This window comes from Mustela nivalis, assembly GCF_964662115.1.
Source record: "Mustela nivalis genome assembly, contig: HAP1_SCAFFOLD_748, whole genome shotgun sequence".
Lineage (NCBI taxonomy): Eukaryota > Metazoa > Chordata > Mammalia > Carnivora > Mustelidae > Mustela > Mustela nivalis.
The window spans coordinates 178325-200823 of NW_028135915.1; the positions used below are offsets into that span (position 1 = coordinate 178325).

The 22499-nt window shown below is 43.3% G+C and overlaps 1 protein-coding gene across 1 annotated transcript in view; it reads right to left on the bottom strand.

Annotated features, from left to right (window-relative positions):
* The window catches only part of LOC309857463 (voltage-dependent calcium channel subunit alpha-2/delta-3), a gene marked incomplete at its 5' end in the record, with an annotated part of 317946 nt that overhangs the window by 150019 nt on the left and 145428 nt on the right, over positions 1–22499 (bottom strand). The window contains one exon of the mRNA XM_082750156.1: positions 19048–19122. Within this exon, the coding sequence (XP_082606282.1) occupies positions 19048–19122 (75 nt within the window). The remainder of the gene's footprint in view (positions 1–19047; positions 19123–22499) is intronic.

Below are 22499 nucleotides of genomic sequence, written 5' to 3' on the forward strand. Positions count from 1 at the left end.
GGACTGACTATAACAGAATTCCCTGGAAACTTGGTTTTTTTTTTCTAGTTTTTATTTATTACTATTAATTTGAGAGAGAGAGAGAGAGAGAGAGAGAGAGAAAACGAGTTGGGGGAGGGACTAGGGGAGAGGGAGAAGCAGGCTCCTTACTGAGCAAGGAGCCCAACGAGGGACTCGATCCCAGGACTCCAAGATCATGACCTGAGCTGAAGGCAGATGCTTAACCAACTGAGTTACCCAGGTGCCCCTGGATCCTCTTTTTAGAAACATCCTGGGGCTCCAGGTTGAAAGGCTCTAATCTAGAAGATTCAGGGTGCCTCAGAAATCCATGCATGAGATTCTTAGGCCCAGCTGCCAAGTTCTGATCATCCACTACCTCCAAGACCAGAATGGGAATTTAGAAAATATCTAAGTCAACATGCTTTTAGCCAAATGTAACCAATCTCATGCGGCAGGACGTGTTTAGGATGCACATACGGTGAGTGTGTGGAGTTGGTTAGCTACTCTGGATCACACAATTCTAAGTGCCAGACTTTGGGCATGTGACCTGAGAGTCACCAAAAACAAAGAGACACCCTTTGGATTATCAGTGACCATGCATCAGAAGTTGGAAAACCCAGGGGCAGGAAGATCACGTGCAGCATCCCAGAGTATGATGACAGGGAAGGCTCCCGATGGCGGGTCTGGGCTGGACTAAGTGAGCTACTCGTTCTAAGACCTGCAGCCTCCAAGCCCGGCTCATCAGATGGATGCACAGTGAAGCTTTCATGGGGAGGCTCTGAGAGCTGGTGAGCAAGGAAAGCCGGAAACAAGTGCAGCAGGAGGTTCCGTTTACGAGGTGTCCCCCTGGATGGTTCACAGCACACTCCTCGGGTGCCTGGCTGTCTGCACTTTCACAAACCTGTCCTTGAGGAAAAGCCAGGCACGTGGCTTCTGACCCCACCCCGTGGAAGGATCATGAAAACTCAGCTCCCACCGGGGCCTGCTGATCTGTGCTGGATGTACCCCTGGGGGGACCCAGCTAGCTGCTAGATGAGGTAAGTCCAGCGCAACCCAGCAAGAGCTCGCAACAAACACCCAAGGAAGCTGCTGGACTGAAGGCAGGCAGGCCTTTTAAGTTACATCTTCTCTCCGTAAAGATAAGGAAGAGGCAGTGGCCGAGGGGTAAATACCTCCTGCTTGGTGCAGCGAGTGTGTTTCATGGGGAAGAGACAGTGGCTGAAGTAGCCACAGGACCCAAGGAGGGAAGCTCAGCGGGCTCAGGCTAGAGGGACCTAGGCGGAAGGCGGTTCCTTCCCTTCTCTGTAGGCCCTCTATCCAAGCGTGCCATTTGATTGCATCACTCCTCCTCTCCCGGGAGATGACAGGCTGCATCCCCCAAAGGCTTGAAAATGCAGAGCTGGTAAGGTTCAGGTGAGTCAGCAGCCTCTGCTCTGGGAAATGTATTCAGCTCCACCTGACCCTCAACTGTTTGGGGCGACTAAAAACCACAAAGCCTGGAGCTGTGCAGAGCCCATGCCCGCTGACCAACACCTCCTCCAGGGCCCTCGGAGGACGGAGCAGAGGGTCTGGGCCTGGCATCGGGGTCCTCCCCAGGCTCAGTGGTTGTGCTCTTGGCTCAGCCAAGGACCCTGACAGCCAGTCCCTCCCCAGGCTGGCTAGCAAGCAGTATAGTTAATGCTCACACTGCATCCAGACCCAGACCTCAGGAACAAGCACAGGGTACAGTCCTGTAGCATCAAAACCCTCAGTGATTTCTCATAGCTCACTTTAACCAGGTTTGGCAAAAACAACAGGTTTGATCCCCACCCCAGAAAGCACTGAAGATAGAGGGCAGACCTCTCGATCTTCCCCATACCAATGGGGCAATCTTCCCACGAAAGCCCTTCATTTTGCCTGCCAGCTTGGCTTTTCAAATTATTAATGAATTTTTTTATGTCCTTTTAGACTCCTGCACAGTTCATTAATACAACTAATAGTGATATTAATGGAATCGGCAATACAACCAAATTGGGAGCACACGGGCTAATGGGTGACATCTGAGGTCACCTCCAATTAACAAGGACGGGCCACAGTCATATGTAAGAGAAACACTGAACTATTGACTGCACTCCCAGGAAATGTCTAACATTTGAACATGTTTTGATTTACAAAAAGAGCAATGTAAGATGGTTCTTCCTACTGGCTTTTTATTCTGAGCAAGGCTCCCAGGATTCATTTCATACAATTAAAAAAAAAAAAATGAGGGTGCCTGGGTGGCTCAGTGGGTTAAAGCCTCTGCCTTCGGCTCAGGTCATGATCCCAGGGTCCTGGGATCCAGCCCCGAGTTGGGCTCTCTGCTCAGCGGGGAGCCTGCTTCCTCCCCTCTCTCTCTGCCTTCCTCTCTGCCTACTTGTGATCTCTGTCTGTGAAATAAATAAATAAAATCTTAAAAAAAAAAAAAAAAACGAGATCGCAGGGCATGATCTCCTCTCCCACAGAGTCAGTGATGTCCAAATAAAAGAAGAGATAAGACAAGGCTTTAGTGAGTGAGGAGTCATAACCCAAGCATGAAGGAGGAGTGTCTGCCTTCCCATTATCTTGACCACACTCGCAATGTTCTAGCCAGTTGGCAATACAGGAGCCAAGCTGGCTGTACCATCGAGCCACTCGGTAGGGCAGGGTTTTAAAATGCACAGTGGGACCTCTTGCCTGTCGCACTTTTCTTCCTATCTTCCTGTCCACCTGTCATAAAAAAATCACATGGATGCTCATGTAAGACAGGAGTTTCTCAGACATTTGATGCTGATCAAAACTCCAGCCTCTTGACCACAGTCCCCCATGATTATTATTCAAACACATCTTGGGAGTGGTCTACTGTGTGGGCTAGATGCCCTGGGACATTCGGTCACATTTTACTCAAAGATGGTTACATTTACTGATGACCAAAAGCTTGTGTGCCTCCAAGGGTCAGCCTATTTCTGTGTCACATTCTAAGGCAAAATTCCCATTGTGATTAACTGAATATTTGTGAAGTCATGGACAGCACACTCTAGCTTAGTGGATGCTCCCATTAGACATGCGAAAGGGTGGGTGGCTTGGAGGTCACTTATGCATGTGAAAACCTGATGCAGAAGGCTGGTTCCTTTAGGAGCGATGCTCCAGAAAGTGGCTTATTGTGGAAAGTTCAGTTTATCCTTCATAGACTCCGTCTTTCTGTATGTCAACCATTTGGGGTGACAGGTGTAAGAAGGGAGGATACCATTGATGCTGTGACTGGGAAAGAGTGACTTTCAGTGGTGACACCCTATCCCACAGCGGGCCCCGTGGCCAGGACCCAGAGCCACGTTTGCCTAGTTCTCACCCACCATGCATTAAAGCTACCTCCTCTCTCTGAAACAGAGATGCCTGAGGATAATTTGAATTCATCCCAATGACTCAAATCGCCAGGCCACCCAGTAACACTACTGGATATATATACATTGCTGTCAATTTCCCCCAAATTCCAGACACCTCAAGTTTCTGCCTATGTGCTCCTGCCATTATACCTGAGCGGCTTTTTGTTCCCGCCCCTCCGCCCTGCCCACAAATATCAGGCGGTCAGTTCCCATTTTCGAACGTCGGTTTGCCTACTTTTAGCTTTTCCTTTTACTAAAGACTTAAGGCTTTTATAAATTTTATTTTATTTTACTTTTTTTATTTTTAAAGATGTAATTATTTCAGAAGGAGAGGGAGGGGCCAAGGGAGAGAAAGTCCCAAGCAGACTCTATGCAGAGCGTGGAGCCCGATATGGGGCTCATTCCCAGGACCCCAAGATCATGACCTGAGCCAAAACCAAGAGTCAGACACTTTACCAAATGCACCACCCAGGTGCCCCTTGAGGCTCCATTTTAAACTACAGCAGATAAGAAAACCTGTATTCCTTTATCCCTTTACTCACATCCTTGGGACCGAGATCCTCCTAAGAGATGCAGCTCTTAAATAAAATGCAGAGCGTCAGAGGCTACAGAGTAGACTCTCAGGTTGTGGTAGAGGCAGGTAAGAGACAGGCACATGAACAAGTAAAGAAAAGAGAAAGAAACACCTATCACGAGAGCTGCCAAGAGTGGGAGCAGAGCAGCACGAATGAGGGGGTCAGGGAAGGTGGCCTTGGCGCTGAGATCTAGCAGAAATGAAGGAGCACATCTCCTTCTTCCAGGCGGAAGAGCTTCTGGGAAGGGGGCCGAGATGGAGGGCAGGCAAAGAAAGGGACAGGAGGCCCTGTGTGTCCAGAGGACGCGGGAGCACAGACCAGCAGGGCGGCATCCCCCAAGGCTGCACCATGAAAGGATTTTGACCCAGAGACTGACTTGATCTGGTTTGCTCCTTCCTTCCTTCAGTGTCCTTTCAGGGCTGGCCTGTTGCTGCACTGGATGAGCTGGGAACAGGGACAACAGGACATCATCACGGAGGCCCCAGCCAGTGGGGAGGGCAGAGAGAAGCCAGGTCACCACACAGCCTCGTGGGGAAACCACAGGGGCCCCGAGCCCTCCTGTGGGTGGAAAGGAAGGGGTTCTAGAGACAATGCTATTTTATCTGGGATCAGAGGATGAAAACCAGTTCACTGAGCAAAGGCGGCATGTGAGGGGGAGCGAAGCAGTATGTCTCCGATGGGGGAAACAGAACCTGTGTAAAGGCCTGGTTCTAAGAGGGTGCACAATGGCCTCACGATGAGAGGGATTTCAGCATGGCCGGATCAGGAAAGAAAGGGAAAGAAGGAGGGAGAGAAAGGGACCCAACCGAGGATAGGGATTGGGGGGAAAATGCCGTAACAGCAAGAGAGGAGAACACATAGACAGACAGACAGATAAATCTCATAATGCAATCATCCAAGTTGGGATATTTCTTACCAATTAAACCTTGAGAGTAAGCATACAAGGGGATGGCCCCAGTGGGGCAGATATTACTATCTGGCCCTTAATACTAGGGGGACATATGCCTCCCAGGTATTAACAGGGAGTTTACACTTATTCCATGAGCAACAGGGAGGCAGTGAAGGAAGATATGCAGGGAAGGCACAGAGCAGCTTCGCCAGGACCCGCTGCCCCCAGTGCAGAAGCAGATGGGCTGTGGGGCAGGACCTTAGGCAGGGAATTCTGTATGGGAGGCAGGGGAAGTTGGCACCACTGGGGCGCAGGACCAGGAGAGGGGAACCTGGAGCAGAGGTGTGAGAGAGCCTGGAGACTTTGAAGAGGAAGAATCAGTGGGGCTTGGAGACTGAGGAAGGGACCCAGTGAGACTTGGAGGTTTACATTTTGGGCATCTGGATAAACATGGGAACCATGCCCAGGATGGAGAATGCTGAGAGGAAAAAAGTATCTCCAGATAGTTCTGCCTGCCCTGTCCTCCTTACCCAGTTTCTTTCCCTTCAGTGTCAGCTCCTACACAATTTGCTTAAAACTGTGTGTCAGGTAAGAGTCAACAGTCTCTGAGAGTTGAAGGGGCCCCACAGAGGTTAAGTAGCTTTTCTCCCCCACTGGAGTCTAAGTAGTGATTGGATCTGTGTTCTCTGGGTGAATGACGTGTGAACATTTATGATAAGATATCTGAGTGCATCTGGGAAACGACCTCCTGTGGTCTCTGGGTTTGATCATTGTTTATCTCTGTCACCCCAAAGCCCCACAGAACTTGAGACATCAAGACAGGGCACTAGAGAGGAAGCTCCAGTCTCAGGAGGAGGGTCATCTGAGTGTTCGATGGGATGCTGAGATGAAACACAGGCAAGGCTACCAGGCCTGAACAGCTGTCACCTGGCAAATCAAGGCACGGGCTCTAGAGGACAGAGTTTATAAAAGGGAGTCTCCATAGTGTTTCCTGGCTAGGCACTGGGGAAAATGGCAGGAGCACAACCATCATCTGCCCACCACCAAGCAACCACAGGACAGCATTCTGCTTCGATAGTCATCTTGTTAGCTGAGTGGTAGAACCAAGACGACCAGATACACACACACACAAACAAGGCTTGCAGCAGACCTGCCATGTGCAGCCACAGTGAAGTTCAAGATAAAGAACTCAATGAACTCCCATGCAGAGAGAGAAAAATGGTGGACAAGTTCTGGATTATCGTTCACAGGCACGTGGTTCAGCCCTTTCTATTAGGGAGGACACTGCTGCTGAGTAAGGGTATCTCATCACATAGACATCCCCAACACATCGTACTCAATGGCTTTCTCTTAACAACCTATATCTGAATGAGGCTTTCTCTCTACGGTAAGACTGTAGTAGAAGGAAGTAGGGATGAGCCGTGTGAGGAAGTGACCTTACTTGCTCAGAGAGTGAGGGGAATGGGAGGATAGCATCTGGAACCCAAGATGGGTACTAGCGATGGGATTCTGCACACACCGATTGCGTCCACCTGCCCAAATCCTTCACGCTACTCTGCATCTCTGTCCCTCAGTCCTCTACCCACTCAGCTGACTGTAAGCATCTGGGCCCAGGACTCCAGATGTGCCAGTTGGGAATAACAATGGAAATAACCAGGAGAATCAAATGAGAAGTAGTTTCTGAATTTTAAAATGCTGTATTATGGATGGTACTATTTTTTTTAACCCACCACGATTCACAACATACAGCCACACCTTCTTGCTCTTAAGTAGTTCTCCGCTCACACAGAATTAGAAAATCAGTAATCAGTAAACTGGCTAGTCTATTTAAAGTAAAAAAAATCAGTCTAAGGTTCAGATCTGCCCAAACCTTCACCGGCCATAAAAGTTAAATGAGAAGAGTAAAGGAATATGACACACTCTACTCTAGCTCTCAAATACAGATTTCAGTGTGGCCACTCCAGAAAAATTTTAACCTGACTATAATGTATGTTCTTTATTTAATAATGGATTTCTCCTTCTAGTCTTGGCCACAGTCTAGACCCGTGATCAGCAAACTATAGCCCATTGTCTGTATGAGCCTGTGCCAATTTTTGTAAATAAAGCTTTATTGGAACAGAGCCTTGCCCTCTTTATTGATGTATTGCCTATGGCTACTTTTGTTTCACAGTGTCAAAGCTGAGTAGTTACAGCAGGTCCCCCATGACCCACAAAGCCTAAAATATTTACTATCTGGCCCCGAACAAAAAATGTTTGCTGACCCCTGATCTAGACTCATATAAGGAACTCACCATCAGCACACTACACTACAGTGGAGATTAACAAAAATATGTTTGTACTATATTAATGGTTTTAACCCAAACTATGTAGTAGTAGTTTGACTATTTTCAAACAAGTGAATTTTACCAAACAACATAAATGTGTAATAAGATATAAAGGGGGAAATAGTTGAGCACTATTTCTAGGACACATTTCCTCTAGAAACAGTCCCTAGATCCTCATTTTGATAACTTTAACTCTACAAGGCTACTACATAAGGAAAATGGAAAATTAGTGACAGTATTGTAATTCATGTAAACCCACAAGGTGATATGGAATTAAAATATGGCTGTATCTCTTCCCCTTGATAAGCAGAAATCAGTTCATTTTCTTCTTCTTCTTCTTTTTTTTTTTTTTTTTTTTTTTTTTTTCAGGAAAACCTATCTGGAAATTAGCAGAAGAGACATTCTTACAACCACAGGGAAACAATTGGGTTAGTATTCAGAAACCTACAGAATTTTTTTTTTTTTTTGTAAAACATCTGCATTAATTTCAAGAATAAGAAAGTAATTATTAAAAAATATTTTATTTCTGATTGCAAAAGGGGCTCAGTGTAGACATTTGCTATTCAATGGGTATAAAGTTTCAGTTACACAAGATGAATAAGGTCTAGAAATCCGCTGTAGAACGGCACGTTTATAATTAATCTAATTACATACCCCTATTACTCTTTCATGGTAACATACATAAACATACCTTATTCTTGTTTAACGTTGCAGGCAGTGAAGTTATATTGGATCTAGAAGAATTTATTTACATTAAGTTGTTCCAAATTTTTCTCTATGTGAGTTATTTCTAAAGTACTCATGACATCTTAAAAGCAATGCAATTCTCACTACCTTTTGTTAGTATTGAGTTGAATAAAAGTGGGTTGGTGTCTGTTCTCTCTTGGCGCGTGGGCAGCCAACACTCAGTGATGGGTGGAGGGCTACTTCCTGCTTCAGTTCATCACATATCTCTTACCTCTGTATCAATGGCATGTACACTAGATGCCCGTAACGCCATGGGTGGCAAGTCTTAGAATGTAGGGTGCCTCTTTTGACAGAACTCAGGCTAGAAAAAAGCAGGACTGTGAAAAACCTAGAAACTCGGATGTGTACTTTTGTCAATTCACAGAGGTTCAATGTCTCGATTCCACAGGAAAAAAAGATCAAAACTGCCAAGGAAGTTGAGAGTTATGTGGATTGCTAAGATTGGTTGATTTTGCAACAAATATTCACACAAGAATCTTAAACAGAGCCATGAAATTCAGTCAATTTCAGAACAGCTTCATTATAAAACCGGGGGAAAACCATAGTACCCCCCCCCCCCGAGAGACCACAGAAGTTCATTTTTAGGTCTGATGAATGGTTCAGAAGGTCTGAAGTAGATTAGGATGAGAGTTTACTCGTTTGAATTCTATATTTGAGTTCCAGGCTCACTCAATTTGTCTTGGTTCTTTTCTTCTTAAAGAAAAAAAAAAAAAAAGTCGGTTATCTGGTACAAAATAAAATTCTCTCCCGACAATAAACAATACCCTTAAAAGACAAAAACAAAAACTTAGAACCTGGAGATCATTTGTTCAGGGATGATGTGTCATAGGCTATTTCAAGCAAAATCACAGGAAATCTTTGAACCAGGACAATTTAGTCTGACAGAGGCCAGCATCTTTACCCTAACCTTTTCTTCTAGTTCACAACACAATGAGATGCCCCTACTCCTGTTTTCAAGTTTTTTAAATGAATTTTAACAAATAGTGTTTTACCTAAAATTACCTAGCTCTGATTTTTCAGGGGGTCTCCAGAATATTATAAAACCAGAGCACGATACCATTGAACTAAAGGTACATGACATCATAATCCCCTGTGTCACTTTCCAGAAGCCCTTTCATTAACTGGAAGTAACATTACAGCAGCCACCAGGGAAACCGTCGCAAGATGAACAGGGACGGGTAGGAAAGGATCTTGGTTATTTGGCTATCAGGAGAGCTTGTCAGGATACACACGGACAATTCTGAGTGAAGGATGAAGGCTCCCACAGGATCGGGCATACTGCAGTCAGAATTACTGAGCACAGAGGAAGGAAGGCTAGCGTCACCGCGCACTCTGCCAGTTCCGAACAGGCTTATACAGAAGGCTACAATTCCCCGTCCCCCATTTCACAGACAACACAAGAAAATGGCTTCCAAGCTGCCATTCCGGGGATGTGACCTTCACTCACGAGGACAGCCAAGACCGGAATCCGATCATTTCACCCACAGTCTAATTCAGAGTGTGCTAGTTATATTGAAACGTATTGAATGGAGCACTGGGTGTGATGCATAAGCAATGAATTCTGGAACACTGAAAATAAAATAAAATAAAATCTAAAAAAAAAAAAAAAAGGAATGAGCTTCATGCTTTGTTTTTAATGTTTTGTGGATCTTCTGTTGAAACAAACGAAATGGAAAAATTTGATTTGCAACCAGAAGCCTCCCCCAGGTGGCCCATCGACTCCTTCCTTCACGCATGAATGCTTCCCCCGAGCATCTCCCTCCTAGGTCCTGGCCTGGGTACGCAGAGTTCTTTCCTTCGGGAATACCAAGCAGCTCTTCCAACACAGGCCTGCCTTCTGGCCACAGTTACAGACACCTGGCCCAGGCTGCTAGCTGGGCTGCTCTACACTCTGGAGACGCGGTTATGGGTCCATAATGGGCATCTGGCCTCGCAGAACCCATCAGAGTCCGCAGAAGGCACATAGGGGAGGCAGCTGGGGAGAGGGGGGTGACCCTCGACATCATGTGTAAGGTGTGACGGATACAGTCTTTCCACCCAAGGACTTTGCAGTTAGGTGAGTTGATGTAAATTCTCATTTTGTTTTATATGAACACACTAGTCTTTGTTACATGACACTGAGTCCTAAATATACATTGCCTTAACATCAATTTGATGATGACCTGGAAATTGGTTCAAAATAGCCAGAGGAGGGGCACCTGGGTAGCTCAGTTGGTTAAACATCTCCCTTCAGCTCAGGTCATGATCCCAGCGTCCTGGGATCGAGTCCCACATTGGACCACCTGCTGAGCAGGGAGCTTGCCCCTCTCTCTCCCTCTACCTACCCCCCATTCTCTCCCACCTGGCTTATGCAAACTCTTTCTCTCTCTCAAATAAATAAATAAAATCTTTAAAAAATAATAGCCAAAGGAGCACACCTTGGTTTTTAAAATGTCCCAATGGAAAATAAATGTTTGTCTTCTGAGATTTCTTCCAAATTAAAAGGCCCATAAGGGGCACCTGGATGGCTTAGTTGGTAAAGTGTCCAACACTTGATTTAGACCCAGGTTATGATCTTGGGGTCCTGAGATCAGACTCTATGTGGTCTCAGTGCTCAGCATGGAGTCTGCTTGTCCCTCTCCCTCTGCAACTCCCCCTGGTTTCTTTCTCTCTCTCCAGTAAGTAAATAAAATCTTTAAAAAAAAAAAAAAAAAAAGGCCCACAAGGTAAGACATGAAACTCTCTTGCTATCAGAAACTGCACTACAGTTAGTACTTTTTAAGAGATAACCAAAGCAACCTAAATTTGATTCACACTGATTTGATAAAGTCCCTTTTAAATATTTCCACATAGATTTCAGATTATTTTTAATTCAACTCTCATTTTAAGGTAATCAGAGATCCATAGCCATTGTCAGAATAACAGAGAGACACCACAAACCCTTCACCCAGCATTCTCCAATTACATCTTGCAAAACAACAGCATGACGGGGATGTGAGCACTGACACAGTCAAGTGACAGAATGCTTCTCCCACCAGAAGGATCCCTCCAGCTGCCCTTCTATTAGCCTCTCACCCCTTCCCGTTCCCATGCCTCACCCCTGACCGCAACTAATCTACTCTCCATTTCTACAATTTTGTCATTTCAAGAACAGTATACGAATGAAATCATGCAGTATATATTATTTGGGAATTGGCTTTTTTTTTTTTTTTTCTCAAGATAATTCCCCAAAGATTCAAAGACTCATTCTGTGGGAGGGAAATACCACTTTGTTTAACCAATCACCTCCTGAAGGATATCGGGGTAGTTTCCAGTCGGGGGCTACAATGAATCAAAGCTGCTATGAACATGTGCATACAGGTTTTTGTGTGAACATTAAGTTTTCATTTCTCTGAGAGAAATGCCCCAGAGTGTGATTGCTGAAAACACAAAATAACTACATGTATGGTTTTCTGAGAAACTACCAAATGTTTTCTAGAATGGCCATACCGTTTTGCTTTCCTATCAGCCTGGTTTCTCCATGTCCTTATCAACATTTGGTGTTCTTTTATTCTTTTATTCCTTTTTTTGGCCTAGCCTTTCTGATATCTCATTGGGGTTTTAACTGGCATTTTCCTAGCTGAGGATGTTGAATATCTTTTCCTGTACTTACCTGCCATCTGTTTACCCTATCCAGTAAAGTGTATCTTCATGTCTTTGGACCATTTTCTAATCAGGTTATTTGTCTTTGCTGTTGAGTTTGAGTTATTTATATTCCCTATATGATCATTCTTTTTCAGATATGTAGCTTGCAAATGTAACTTGGGAGAAGATATTTGCAAGCCACATATCTATTCATCCTTCCATCAGGATCTTTCACATGGCAGAAGGTTTTTGGTTTTTTCTTTTTTTCCCTGATATTAATGAGATTTATTTTATCACATTTCCCTTTTATGGATTGTGCTTTCACTATCAAGCCTAAGAACTCTATTTAGGCCCAGATTCTAAAGATTTTTTTCCTATGTTTTTTAAAGAGTGTCAAAGTTGTCCACTTTTATTTAAATCTTTGACCCATCTCAGGTAAATTTTGTTCAAGTGGGGAGGTTTGGGTCAAGGTAGTTTTTTGTTTGTTTGTTTTTTGTTTATGGATGTTCAATTGCTCCAGCACCATTTTTTAGAAAATGGTATTTTTTCCTCCAATGAATTGCTTTTGCACCTGTGTCAAAAATCAGTTGGGCATATTTGTGTGGGTATATTTCTACATTCTTTTCTTCTATTCCACTGATCTATATGCTTACTCCTCCATCAACAGCACACTGTCTTGATTACTCTAACTATATAATGGGCCTTAACATAGGGTAAATTGATTCCTCCTACTTTTATTCTTTGTTTTCATGTAGTTTTTCTATTCTAGGTCCTGTGCCTATATAAATTTTAGTCTACCCTTATCTATGTCTACAAAAACCTTGCTGGAATGATAGGAATTGCATTACAGTTATAGATCAATTAGACAAGAATGAACATCTTGACTATACTGAGTCTTTCTATCCATGAACATGGTAAGTCCTTCCATTTAATTAGGCCTCCTTTGCTTTCATCACATAGACGCTACATGTTTCATTAAGTTTATTTCTTTGGAGCAATTGTAAATGGTATTGGTTTTTATAAATTTCTATTTCCATGTGTTCATTGTTAGTATATAGAAATGTGGCTGGTTTTTGTGTGTTGATCTTGTATATGTGATTTTGCCTAACTCAGTTATTAGTTCAGGTTTTGCTTTCGGTAGAGTCTTGGGAATTTTCTACACATATAATCATATCATCTGAAAATAGGGAGAGTTTAATTTCTTATTTCCAGAACTGTATGCTATGTATTTCTTTTTCTAACTTTATTGTACTGACTAGAAATTATAATGCTATGTTGAAGAAGAGTGGTGAGTGTGGACAGGCTTACAAGTTCCCGACCATAATGCAAAAGTTTTTTAAACCTTTACTGTTAAGTTGGATATTAGCTGTAGGTTTTTGTAGATGGTCTTTACCAATTTGAGGAAGTTACCTCTGTTCCTATTTTGCTGAGTTGTTTTTTTGTTTTTTTTTAAACCATGACTGTGTGTTGGATTTTATCAAATTTTTTTTCTGAGTTAATTGCTATGATCATATGATTTTGCATCTTTAACCTGTTGATATGGTAAATTACATGGATTGATTTGACACCAGGGTCAAGCCAGTCTTGCATATTTGGAATAAATCCTACTTTGTGGTGTTGTATTATTCTGTAGAAATAGATAAATATTGTTAGATTTGATGTGCTAAAATCTTGTTGAGGACTCTTGCTGTAAGTTTCCTCACGAGGACCTTCATGAGGGTTATAGCTGATAGGTATCTTTTTCTCATCATGGTTATCTCCCCTGCCAAGAAAGTATAGGTTTCTTCTTTTGTACTATTTTTGTATGGTTTATTGGGGAACCACTAGCCTCATAAAATTAGTGGGAGGGATTTCCCTCCTCTTCTATTTTTCTGGAAGAGATTCTGTAAAATTCATATTAATTCTTCTTTAAATGTTCAATAGAGTTGTCCAGTGAAACCATCTGGAACTCGAGTTTATTTTTGGAACTTTTAAATTATGAATTCAATGTCTTTAATATTTATAGGACTATTCAGGTTATCTATTTCATCTTGGTTGGATTTTGGTAGCTTATAGTTTTTAAGAATTTGCTTCATTTCTTCTAAGTTATCAAATTTATGAGTGTAAAGTTATTTGTAATATTCCCTTATTATCCTTTTAATGACCTCAGTTTTATAGTAATAATCTGTTTCATGCCTATTGTTGATGACTTGTGATTTCTCTCCTTTTATGTCAGTCTCTCTGGAGATTTATTAGTTTTATTAATAAATTTTTTTGAAGGACCAGGTTTTGGTGATATTGAATTTTCTCTGTGGTTTTCCTGCTTCAATTTAACTGATTTCTGCTCTTTATTATTTCCTTCCTTCTGCTTGCTATGGGTTTTCCTCTCCTTTTTCTAATGTCTTGTGGTAGGAAGTTAGATTATGAATTTGAGGGTTTCCTCTTTTTAATATAAGCATTTAGTGCTATAACTTTCCACCTCAACACTGTGATGGCTTTGTCCTACATATTTTGATATATTAGGTTTTCATTTTCATTCAGTTTTATATTTTTAAAATTTCCTTCAAGACTTCCTCTTAGCCCATGCGTTATTTAGTAGTATACTTAATTTCTAAGTGTTTGGAGATTGTTCTGTTGTCTTTCTGTTATTGATTTCTCATTTGATTCCGTTATCAACAGAAAACATGCTCTGTATGATTTCACAACTCTGGGTAATTTATTAAGGTTTGTATTTTGACCCCAAATATTCTTTATCCTGGTTAATGTTCCACAAGTGCTTGAAAAGAATGTGTACTCTGTTGTTGTTGGGTAGAGTGTCCTATAAATGTTATTTAGATCTTATCGGTTGATGATGTGGTTCAGTTCTTTTATAACCTTGCTGACTTTCTTTTTAGTTACTGTCTGTGAAGCATCCAAGTCCCCAACTATAATTGTAGGTTTATCTATTTCGGCTCTCAGTTCTATTAGTTTTTGTTTCATGTATTTTGAAGCTCTGTAGTTTGGTCCAAACACATTTAGCTTTGTTATGTCTTCCTGATGGATGGGTTATTTTATTCTTATGTAGTGTCCTTCTTTGTCTCTAGTGATAGTAATTTTCTTTGCTCTGAAGATGACTTTATCTGATATTGATATAGCCAATCCTGATTTAAAAAAAAAAAAAGTTTGCATAGTATTTCTTTTCTCATCCTTTTACTTTTGACATACCTGTGTCATTGTATTTTAAGTGAAATTCTAGTAGTCAGCATATGGTTAGACTTCTTTTTTTAAATCCACTTGCCAATCTCTGTCTTTTAATTGCTGTGCTCAGACCATTTACATTTAAGATAACTAGTCACATATTAGGGCTTAAGACTGCCAATTTATCTTTTTTTTTCCCTATTCATTTTCTCTGTGTCTTATTTCTTACATTCTCATGAATTACTTGTTAAGTACATTTCCCCCCGCTATCTGAAAGTAGAACATTCCTATGGAACTTATCATAAACGGAAATGGCATAAAGCAAAGAAGCAATTACCAGTAATTCATATGGAAAAATGGTTGTGCATTCCTGGACCCAAAAATAATCTCTCTTAGGCTTTTCTGATACCTTAGGACACATCTTGCTAAGTGACGCAGAAAATAAATGGAGATAAAGCACAGATGCTCACAGACATAGTTCAAAGCAATGGAGGCTTCATTCTATGTTTCAGAGTGTGGTTCCTGGGGAAGGAGCTTGGCAGGGACACTGTCACTGCTCAGGGTGCATCCTGCCTTGATAATGGCTCACTGCAAAAAAATGCTGGATGCTATTTTTGCTTTTTGCCTTTTTTCCATAAAAGTGAAAATCCTGTTCAGCTATCTTTCAGTTAGCAAAAACAGGTGCTAATGTATGTCTTTTGTAAAAGCAAGGTGGTATAAAGTGAACTTTCAAAAACTGAGAGATACCCATATGCAGCCTCTCACTATTTCCTTAATGGTTGGTCTGGGTGTCATACTGTAAATATGGAATTTATCACAGTTTACTGGTATCAGAATTTACCACTTCCAGTAAGAGGTGGAAATATTATTTCTAATTAGGTCTTTTTACCCTCCATACTTTTAAAATATAATTGGCTTGTTTCCTCAGCAACTGTGGGCTCTACATAAAACAATGCTACAATTTTTGCTTCAAATATCCAATAGGACTTAATAATGTGATAATTAGGATACTCTATTATACTTACTCCTATTTTTACCCAGTCTGATATTCTTTCCTTTTTGAAGTTTCAAGCCTTTTTCTGTTTTTTACTTTCTATTTAGGGAACTCCTCTAGCCATTTTTTACAAGTAGATTTGCTGGTAAGAAATTTGTATAGTTTTCCTTCATCTGAATATGTCTTTATATCCCCTTCATTTATTAAGGACGTTTACACTGAATATACAGTTGTTTTCTTTCAATACTTAAAAAAAAAATAAAATGCTCTGCCACTTCCTTCTGGCCACCATGATTTCATAGGAGAAGTCTGCTGTCATTCAAATATGTAGTCTAAGCAATGTGCCCTTTTTTCTCTGTTGCTATCAAGTTACTTTTCCCCCTTGTCTAATTATGTTTGTGATGTGCCCTGCCATGGAGTGACTCACGTTTACCTATTTGAAATTTGTTAAGCTCTTGAATATATATGTTTATGACTTTCACCAATTTTAGGAAGTAGGAAGTTTCGGCCAATACATCTTCAAATATATATCTAGTCCTGATCTTCCTCTCCTCTCCCAGGTCTTTTGTGATATGAATGTTAGCTCTTCTGTTATCATCCCACATGTGCCTGAGACCCTGTTCATTTTGTTTCAGTCTATTTTCTCTCTGCTGTACAATTGGGTAATTTCTATTGATCTGTCTTGGAGTTCACTGATTTTATCTTCTGTCATCTCCACTCTACTATTCAGCTGGTCCAGTGAGCTTTCTATTTTGGTGACTGTATTTTCCAGTTCTATAATTTCCACTTGTCTCTGTTTAACAACTTCTATTTCTTTTTTGAGATTTTCTATTTTTTTTCATTTGTTTCAAGAGAATTCCTAATTGCTTGTTGAAGCAATTTTATAATTTCAACATCTGATTCATGTCAATATTGGCTTCTGTTGATTGTCTTTTCTCATTCATGTTGTGATTTTTCCGGTTTGGGGGAATGACAAGGGGTTTTCTATTGCATTCTGGGCATTTTGGGTTTTACATTGTCAGACTCCAGATCCTAAACAATCTTGTTCTTAGCCATTGGTCTCTGTGTTGAGCTGAGGGTCAAGGGGGTGGGGTGGGATGGAAGGTCAATTTATCATTCAGCCCTGCTGAAACTGTGGAGGACTGCTGTATATTTGTTCCACTGGTATCCGTCTGGAGTAGGAAAGGTACTGTCACAAAGGTTTTCTGTTACGAGGTTACCCCTTCCCTGGTTGTTTGGCTAGAAGGGACAGGCTTTTCTTCAATTTTTTTTTTTAATTATTATTTTTGGTCTCTGCCTATTGTAGGTACAGGAAGGAGGCTTCTGGAGTGCTCCATTCGGACATATGGTGGGAATCAACAAGAGACCCAAGGAACCCAGCTCCATGACTTTAGGTCAAGACAGCTCACCTTGCAGCCTTCCTATAATTGGTTGTAGGCTTCAATCCAGGGTGTTTTAGTTGTAAGGGGGAGAATCAGATTGGAATGTGGCTACTCCCCATTGGCAGAATCAGATGGCCGGGTAAATTTTTATATTCAAAAGCCCTCCCGTCTTTAATAGCCATACATTTTCAAAGACAATTTTAAATAAATGTTCATTTCACTTTCCCTAACACTTTTTTTTCCCCTTCATAAGACCTCAGATATCTAATTGTCACACTGCTCCCTGTTTATCTGGGATGCAACCTGAAGGGAGGTTTTGATCATTTAAAGCATCTTTTCTATCTCATGTTGCAGACACTATCACTAAACACCTATCTGAGGCTTTGGAGGATATTTCAAGGCTACACTATGGGGAAGGGGGTGGAATACAGACCCAGGCAATGATCAAACAAGGGGGAGGTCCCTAGAAAAATTCGGTGATAAATTTTAAACAATTTAAATTATTTAAAAAGATAAATGGAGGTCTAAGTCATTCTTTTCTACCTTACCGCACAAAATGACCATGAATAAACATTCTCTAGATACACTTGTTCTTTGAACTACCATGTACTTCTTTCTCCCTCCAAACATAAAGCTTATTATGGTATTTCTATGGTATTTTCCCCTTGAATTGAAGCTTGGATATTAACTCTGGTATAATTTTTCTTTCTCACTTTGTATTCTAGCTGGAAGAAATTTCTCTCAATCCTCTGCTGGTCACTCCCTCAGAGATGCCCAACCCAAGCAAATGCTTCTACCATTTGCACCTAAGATAGTACCAATGCCACTCCCTGCCCCTTTGAGCCAACAGGATCTCCTCAGCACAGGCACAGTGCCTCACAAGAATCTGCCTTGCCATTGCCCTCAGCCACCTCATGGGAGCATGCTCTTCAGGGGGAGGAGCAGCCCTGCATGGCAAATATAACAAAGAAAAATGACACAGAGTGGCAGCTCTGTGTCTCAGGAGGTGTGATATTGTTGCTGCCACAGCCACACCTTCGACCTAAATCGTTACCCAGCCCTATAAGGGGTGGTATGGTGGTAGCTGAGGTGTTTTGCACTGATAAGTTTAAAGATGGCTAAGGGGAGGGGGCACCCAGGTGGCTCAGACAGTTAAGTGTCTGACTTTTGATCTCAGCTCAGGTCATGATCTCAGGGTCGTGGCATTGAGCCCCACATCAGGCTCTGCCCTGAGCAAGGAGTCTGCTTAAGGTTCTCTCTCTCCTCTCTCCCTCTGCCTTCCCCTCATACTTGTGTGCTCTCTCTCTCTCTTGCTTTCTCTCTCTAAAAAAAGATAAATAAAAATAAACAATGAATATGGCTAAGGGGGAACAGATTTTATTTGTTTTATCTGTTCAGTGAATTTTCCTAGAATGCTCCAACTAGAAGGACAATTTCTACCCCACTTCCTAAGGTCCTCCTTTAATACATCTTCATTTTGTTTCACAATATTTATATAGCAGGCAATGCTTCAAAGCCTTGGATATACAGCAGGGCGCAGATATAATCCTCATCCTCATAAAGCTTACCTTCCAACCAGGAGACAAGTTACCTCAATAGCTACCTCAAAGATTATTTAATCAATTATAGTAAGAGCAACAAGAGATTTAGCAAGTAGGTTCAATTTTCTTTGAAATCTCAGCAAAAGCCATAATCTTTCAATGGTGTCAACACAGGTATCAGGTGTAACACAGGATGTGCACAGAGCAAGGAAAAAAGTAAACAATACAAGTATTTCAGAACTATGGAGCTTCTGCCCTCAATGTCATTATTTTATTGCAAGGATTTTATTTATGCCTCTTCATAACTGTCCTATGCACTAGGGTTCCAAGGCCCTCAACAAAATGCCAATACTTTGATGAGTTTCTAAAAACTAGAATGGAATTACTGTCGGCCAGCACTGTGAGGGGGACGAGACCATGCCCCCACCCCTGATTCACCTGCCTGGCGGCAGGCCCTACCTCCTTGTTTGTCCTGTCAGCTTGCACCAACGTCCCATTCAGGCAAGGTTCCACGTAGTGAAGCTCCTCATTATACTGCAAAGAGATGAAACAGCCAAGAGGACACACATAATCAATCACTTGAGGTCTACTAGGCAATTGAAGGACACATGCAAACAAACAGAAAAGCAACAGAACTATGGGCTCAGTTCATTCTCTTAGGTGGCTTTCTCATTGGTGCCCTTATATAGGATTGTGCTGAAGCACCCGATAGTCTTCTCTTGTTTGAGGGAGAAAGTTCTAGAGCCTGTGCTGGTAGATAGCAGTGTTAAGGGCAAACACAGTTAACTAACAATCCTTTAGGGACGCCTGGGTGGCTCAGTTGGTTAAGCAGCTGCCTTCGGCTCAGGTCATGATCCCGGCGTCCTGGGATCGAGTCCCACATCGGGCTCCTTGCTCCACGGGGAGCCTGCTTCTCCCTCTGACTCTGCCTGCCACTCTGTCTGCCTGTGCTCGCTCTCTCTCTCTGACTAAATAAATTAAAAAAAAAAAATCTTAAAAAAAAAAAAAAACTAACAATCCTTTAGGTGTGACTCCAAACACTGGGGCTCTGTGGCCATGCTGGTCAGTGCGTGACCCAGGTGGAACCTAAAGAGCATCCCAGACTTGGGCGAACACAGTTGCAGCCTCTGTCTTTGGTTTTCTGGAGCACAAGGACCTGTGCGTGGGTTGCACATGAGTGACCAAAGAACGGAGGAAAGGAGAAGCCTTGGTGTTCCCCCATCATTCTGGGAGGCTCTGTGGCTTTTGGTGAGAGCACTACCCACCAGCCACCTTCCACACAGGCCAATGCCAGCCTTCCCATTACTTTTTATCCAAGAATACCCAGAATATGACCATTTGTTTTTGTCCAAAGCTAACAACCAGGAAGTGAAAATTTAAGTATGATTCTCTGCACTGGAGCTAGGCTGGGTCCTTCTAAAATGCCAATCAGGTCATGCCGCTTCCTGCCAACCCATCACACTTTCCACTGTTCTGCAGATAAACCATCTCAGGGTGTGGCAGGGTTCTGAACACTTGACCCTATTGACCTTTCCAAATTCACTCACTCATTAGTTCTCCCCAGAAACTTAGCACCAGCCAGCCCTGATTCCCTTCCTGTCCTCTGGGCTATCCCATCTTCTCCTGCCACACAGGACCCTCTGTCTGGAGTCTTGCTCTGGCATTTTCAAGCTGACTCTTATCCATCCTCCAGGCAAGCTCCTTCCTGCCTCTTGTCAGAAGATGCCTCTAGTGTAGCTGAGGCTCCTTTCCTGTAAACTCCCAAATTCTGAAATCCTGGTGCCTGGATCCCTTACCATGGGTGGGCCCACACTGTCAGGGTCCATACTTGGTTCCTCCATGGGTTGCCTGTGACAAGCACAGGGCTGGGCCTGCAGTCAGTACCCAAGAACAATGTGTTCAAAGCATGTCATCACATGTCATCCACTCCAGCTATCAAAAGCCCAGCCCAGAGCTCCAGAGAAAAGGAACCAGAACCAACTCTCAAAGCTCCAGCTCTCCAGCGAAGTCTGGCTAAGAAGTTCAGACTTTAAGTGTGTGCACCAGGAGGACCACAGAGGGCTGTGCACAGGGAAGTGAGTGACTAACGGGATGAGCGTAGGCCCACTGCTCTGGGCACACTGCAGGGACAGACTGAAGGGGGCCAGACACGCAGCTGCTTGAAGAGTGACAGAGACACAGCCTGTTTCGGTGCTAAGGCGCTGGCTAAGCAGGCCGGAGCAGTGATAATCATGACCTCAGCTCACTGTTACTGAGCACTCACTTCATCTAGGCACAGGCTATATTTCATTCACGGCATACCTTAACCTCACGTAGCAAGCCCTTCCAACCACACCCCCTTTACAGAGGCGCAAACCAAAGCAGAGCCAAGGATGATCACCTTGCCCCACACCACTGGGGAGTCCATAAGGGGTGGAGTCCAGATACAAACCCAGGCAGTCTGACCTCAAAGCCAATGACCTCAGGACCTCAAAGCCCCCAATTTGTCCTCTCTGGCCCCCAAAGCCTCTGTGCGGCTCATCAGTCTGACTTTGGCTCCCTCATTAGTCTTTGTTCTTGGTCACACAGAGCATTTGAAAAAATTACAGCTCCATGATCATAGAGCTTGGATCTCCTCTGAAGAGGCATGGAGGAAAACCCCGTTTATGTGATTCTGGAAATTAGCAATTGACACACGAGAGCATGACCTCCAGTCAACAAATGGGACACCATCTGAGGGTTCAGGAAGCACGTCACAGTCCAATCTGAAGAAGAACTTCTCCAGGGTTCTCGGTCCGTATGGGGCTGACGCTGGACGTTGCTGGAGAAAAACACACCCATTCCCCTGTCCTCCACCTCCCTTGCTGACCGAGCCGGTCAAGGGTGACAAGATGCCCATTCCTAAAGCCGGAAGCAGAAGCGCACTGAGCCAATCACAGCCACTCCCTCCTCTGCTGGCTGCATGCTTACACCCTGCCTTGAAGCTAGGGGTGGTCCTGTGACCCCTTCCCAGCCAACAAAACATAAGGGGTGGTTTTCTGGGTAGTTTCAGGGAATTTTTTTTTTTTCTTGCCATTAGAGGAAAACTCTTCTCTACCCACTGCCTTCCTCTCCCATTTGGGACACATCTCACAGTTCAGCAGCCATTTTGCAACCATGAGGTGACAAGGGTAAGCATGGAGAGCAACACACAGAAAGACCGAGCTGCTGAAGCATCAAACCAAACATGCAGCGGCCCTGCTCCCATCCATGACATCATGGAACACCTGGTCGCTCTGTACCCTGCCCTCCCAAACTTCCCAATTCCATTTGCCAGGAATATTTTAAATTGTATCTACATTCTGCCTAATATACACTATCAATATTGATTCCTGGGGTTGCGGAATCTGAGTTGAGAGTCAGGACCCTCAGGTCCACATTCTGCCTCTGCCACGTACTCCCTGTGTGGCCTTGGGAAAGCCACTGTACCTCAAGTCCTGCTTTCTTCTCCAACAGAAGGTGCTAAATGATCTTCTGTTTACCCTCCAGGGACTCCTGCGAGGGTCCCACGAGGCAACAGACTAGAAATTGCTTTGCTAGTACGAAGGCCTGTACACGTGGGGGGACTGCCGCGGGGGCTGGAAAGGAAAGAGGACCAAGATGTTCTTGCCCTCATCAGGGAGGAACATGTGCAGTAATCAAAACCATGCTCCCCATCACTGTGTGAGCCGTGGCCACAGTGGAGGAATCTGCTCTTCTGAACCCCCGCCAGCTTGTTAGTGGCATCATCCAAGCTTGCAGTTGACTAATTTCCCTTGACTGCATCAGGATAAAGCTATGCTGAGCAATCTGGTCTGGATCACCGGAGGGAGTTGGGCTCAGCCGTCCCTGCGAGGGAGCGGTGTGCACAGGGCGGCTGTGCCAAGAAGGCCCATCAGCTGTGTGTGCTCACC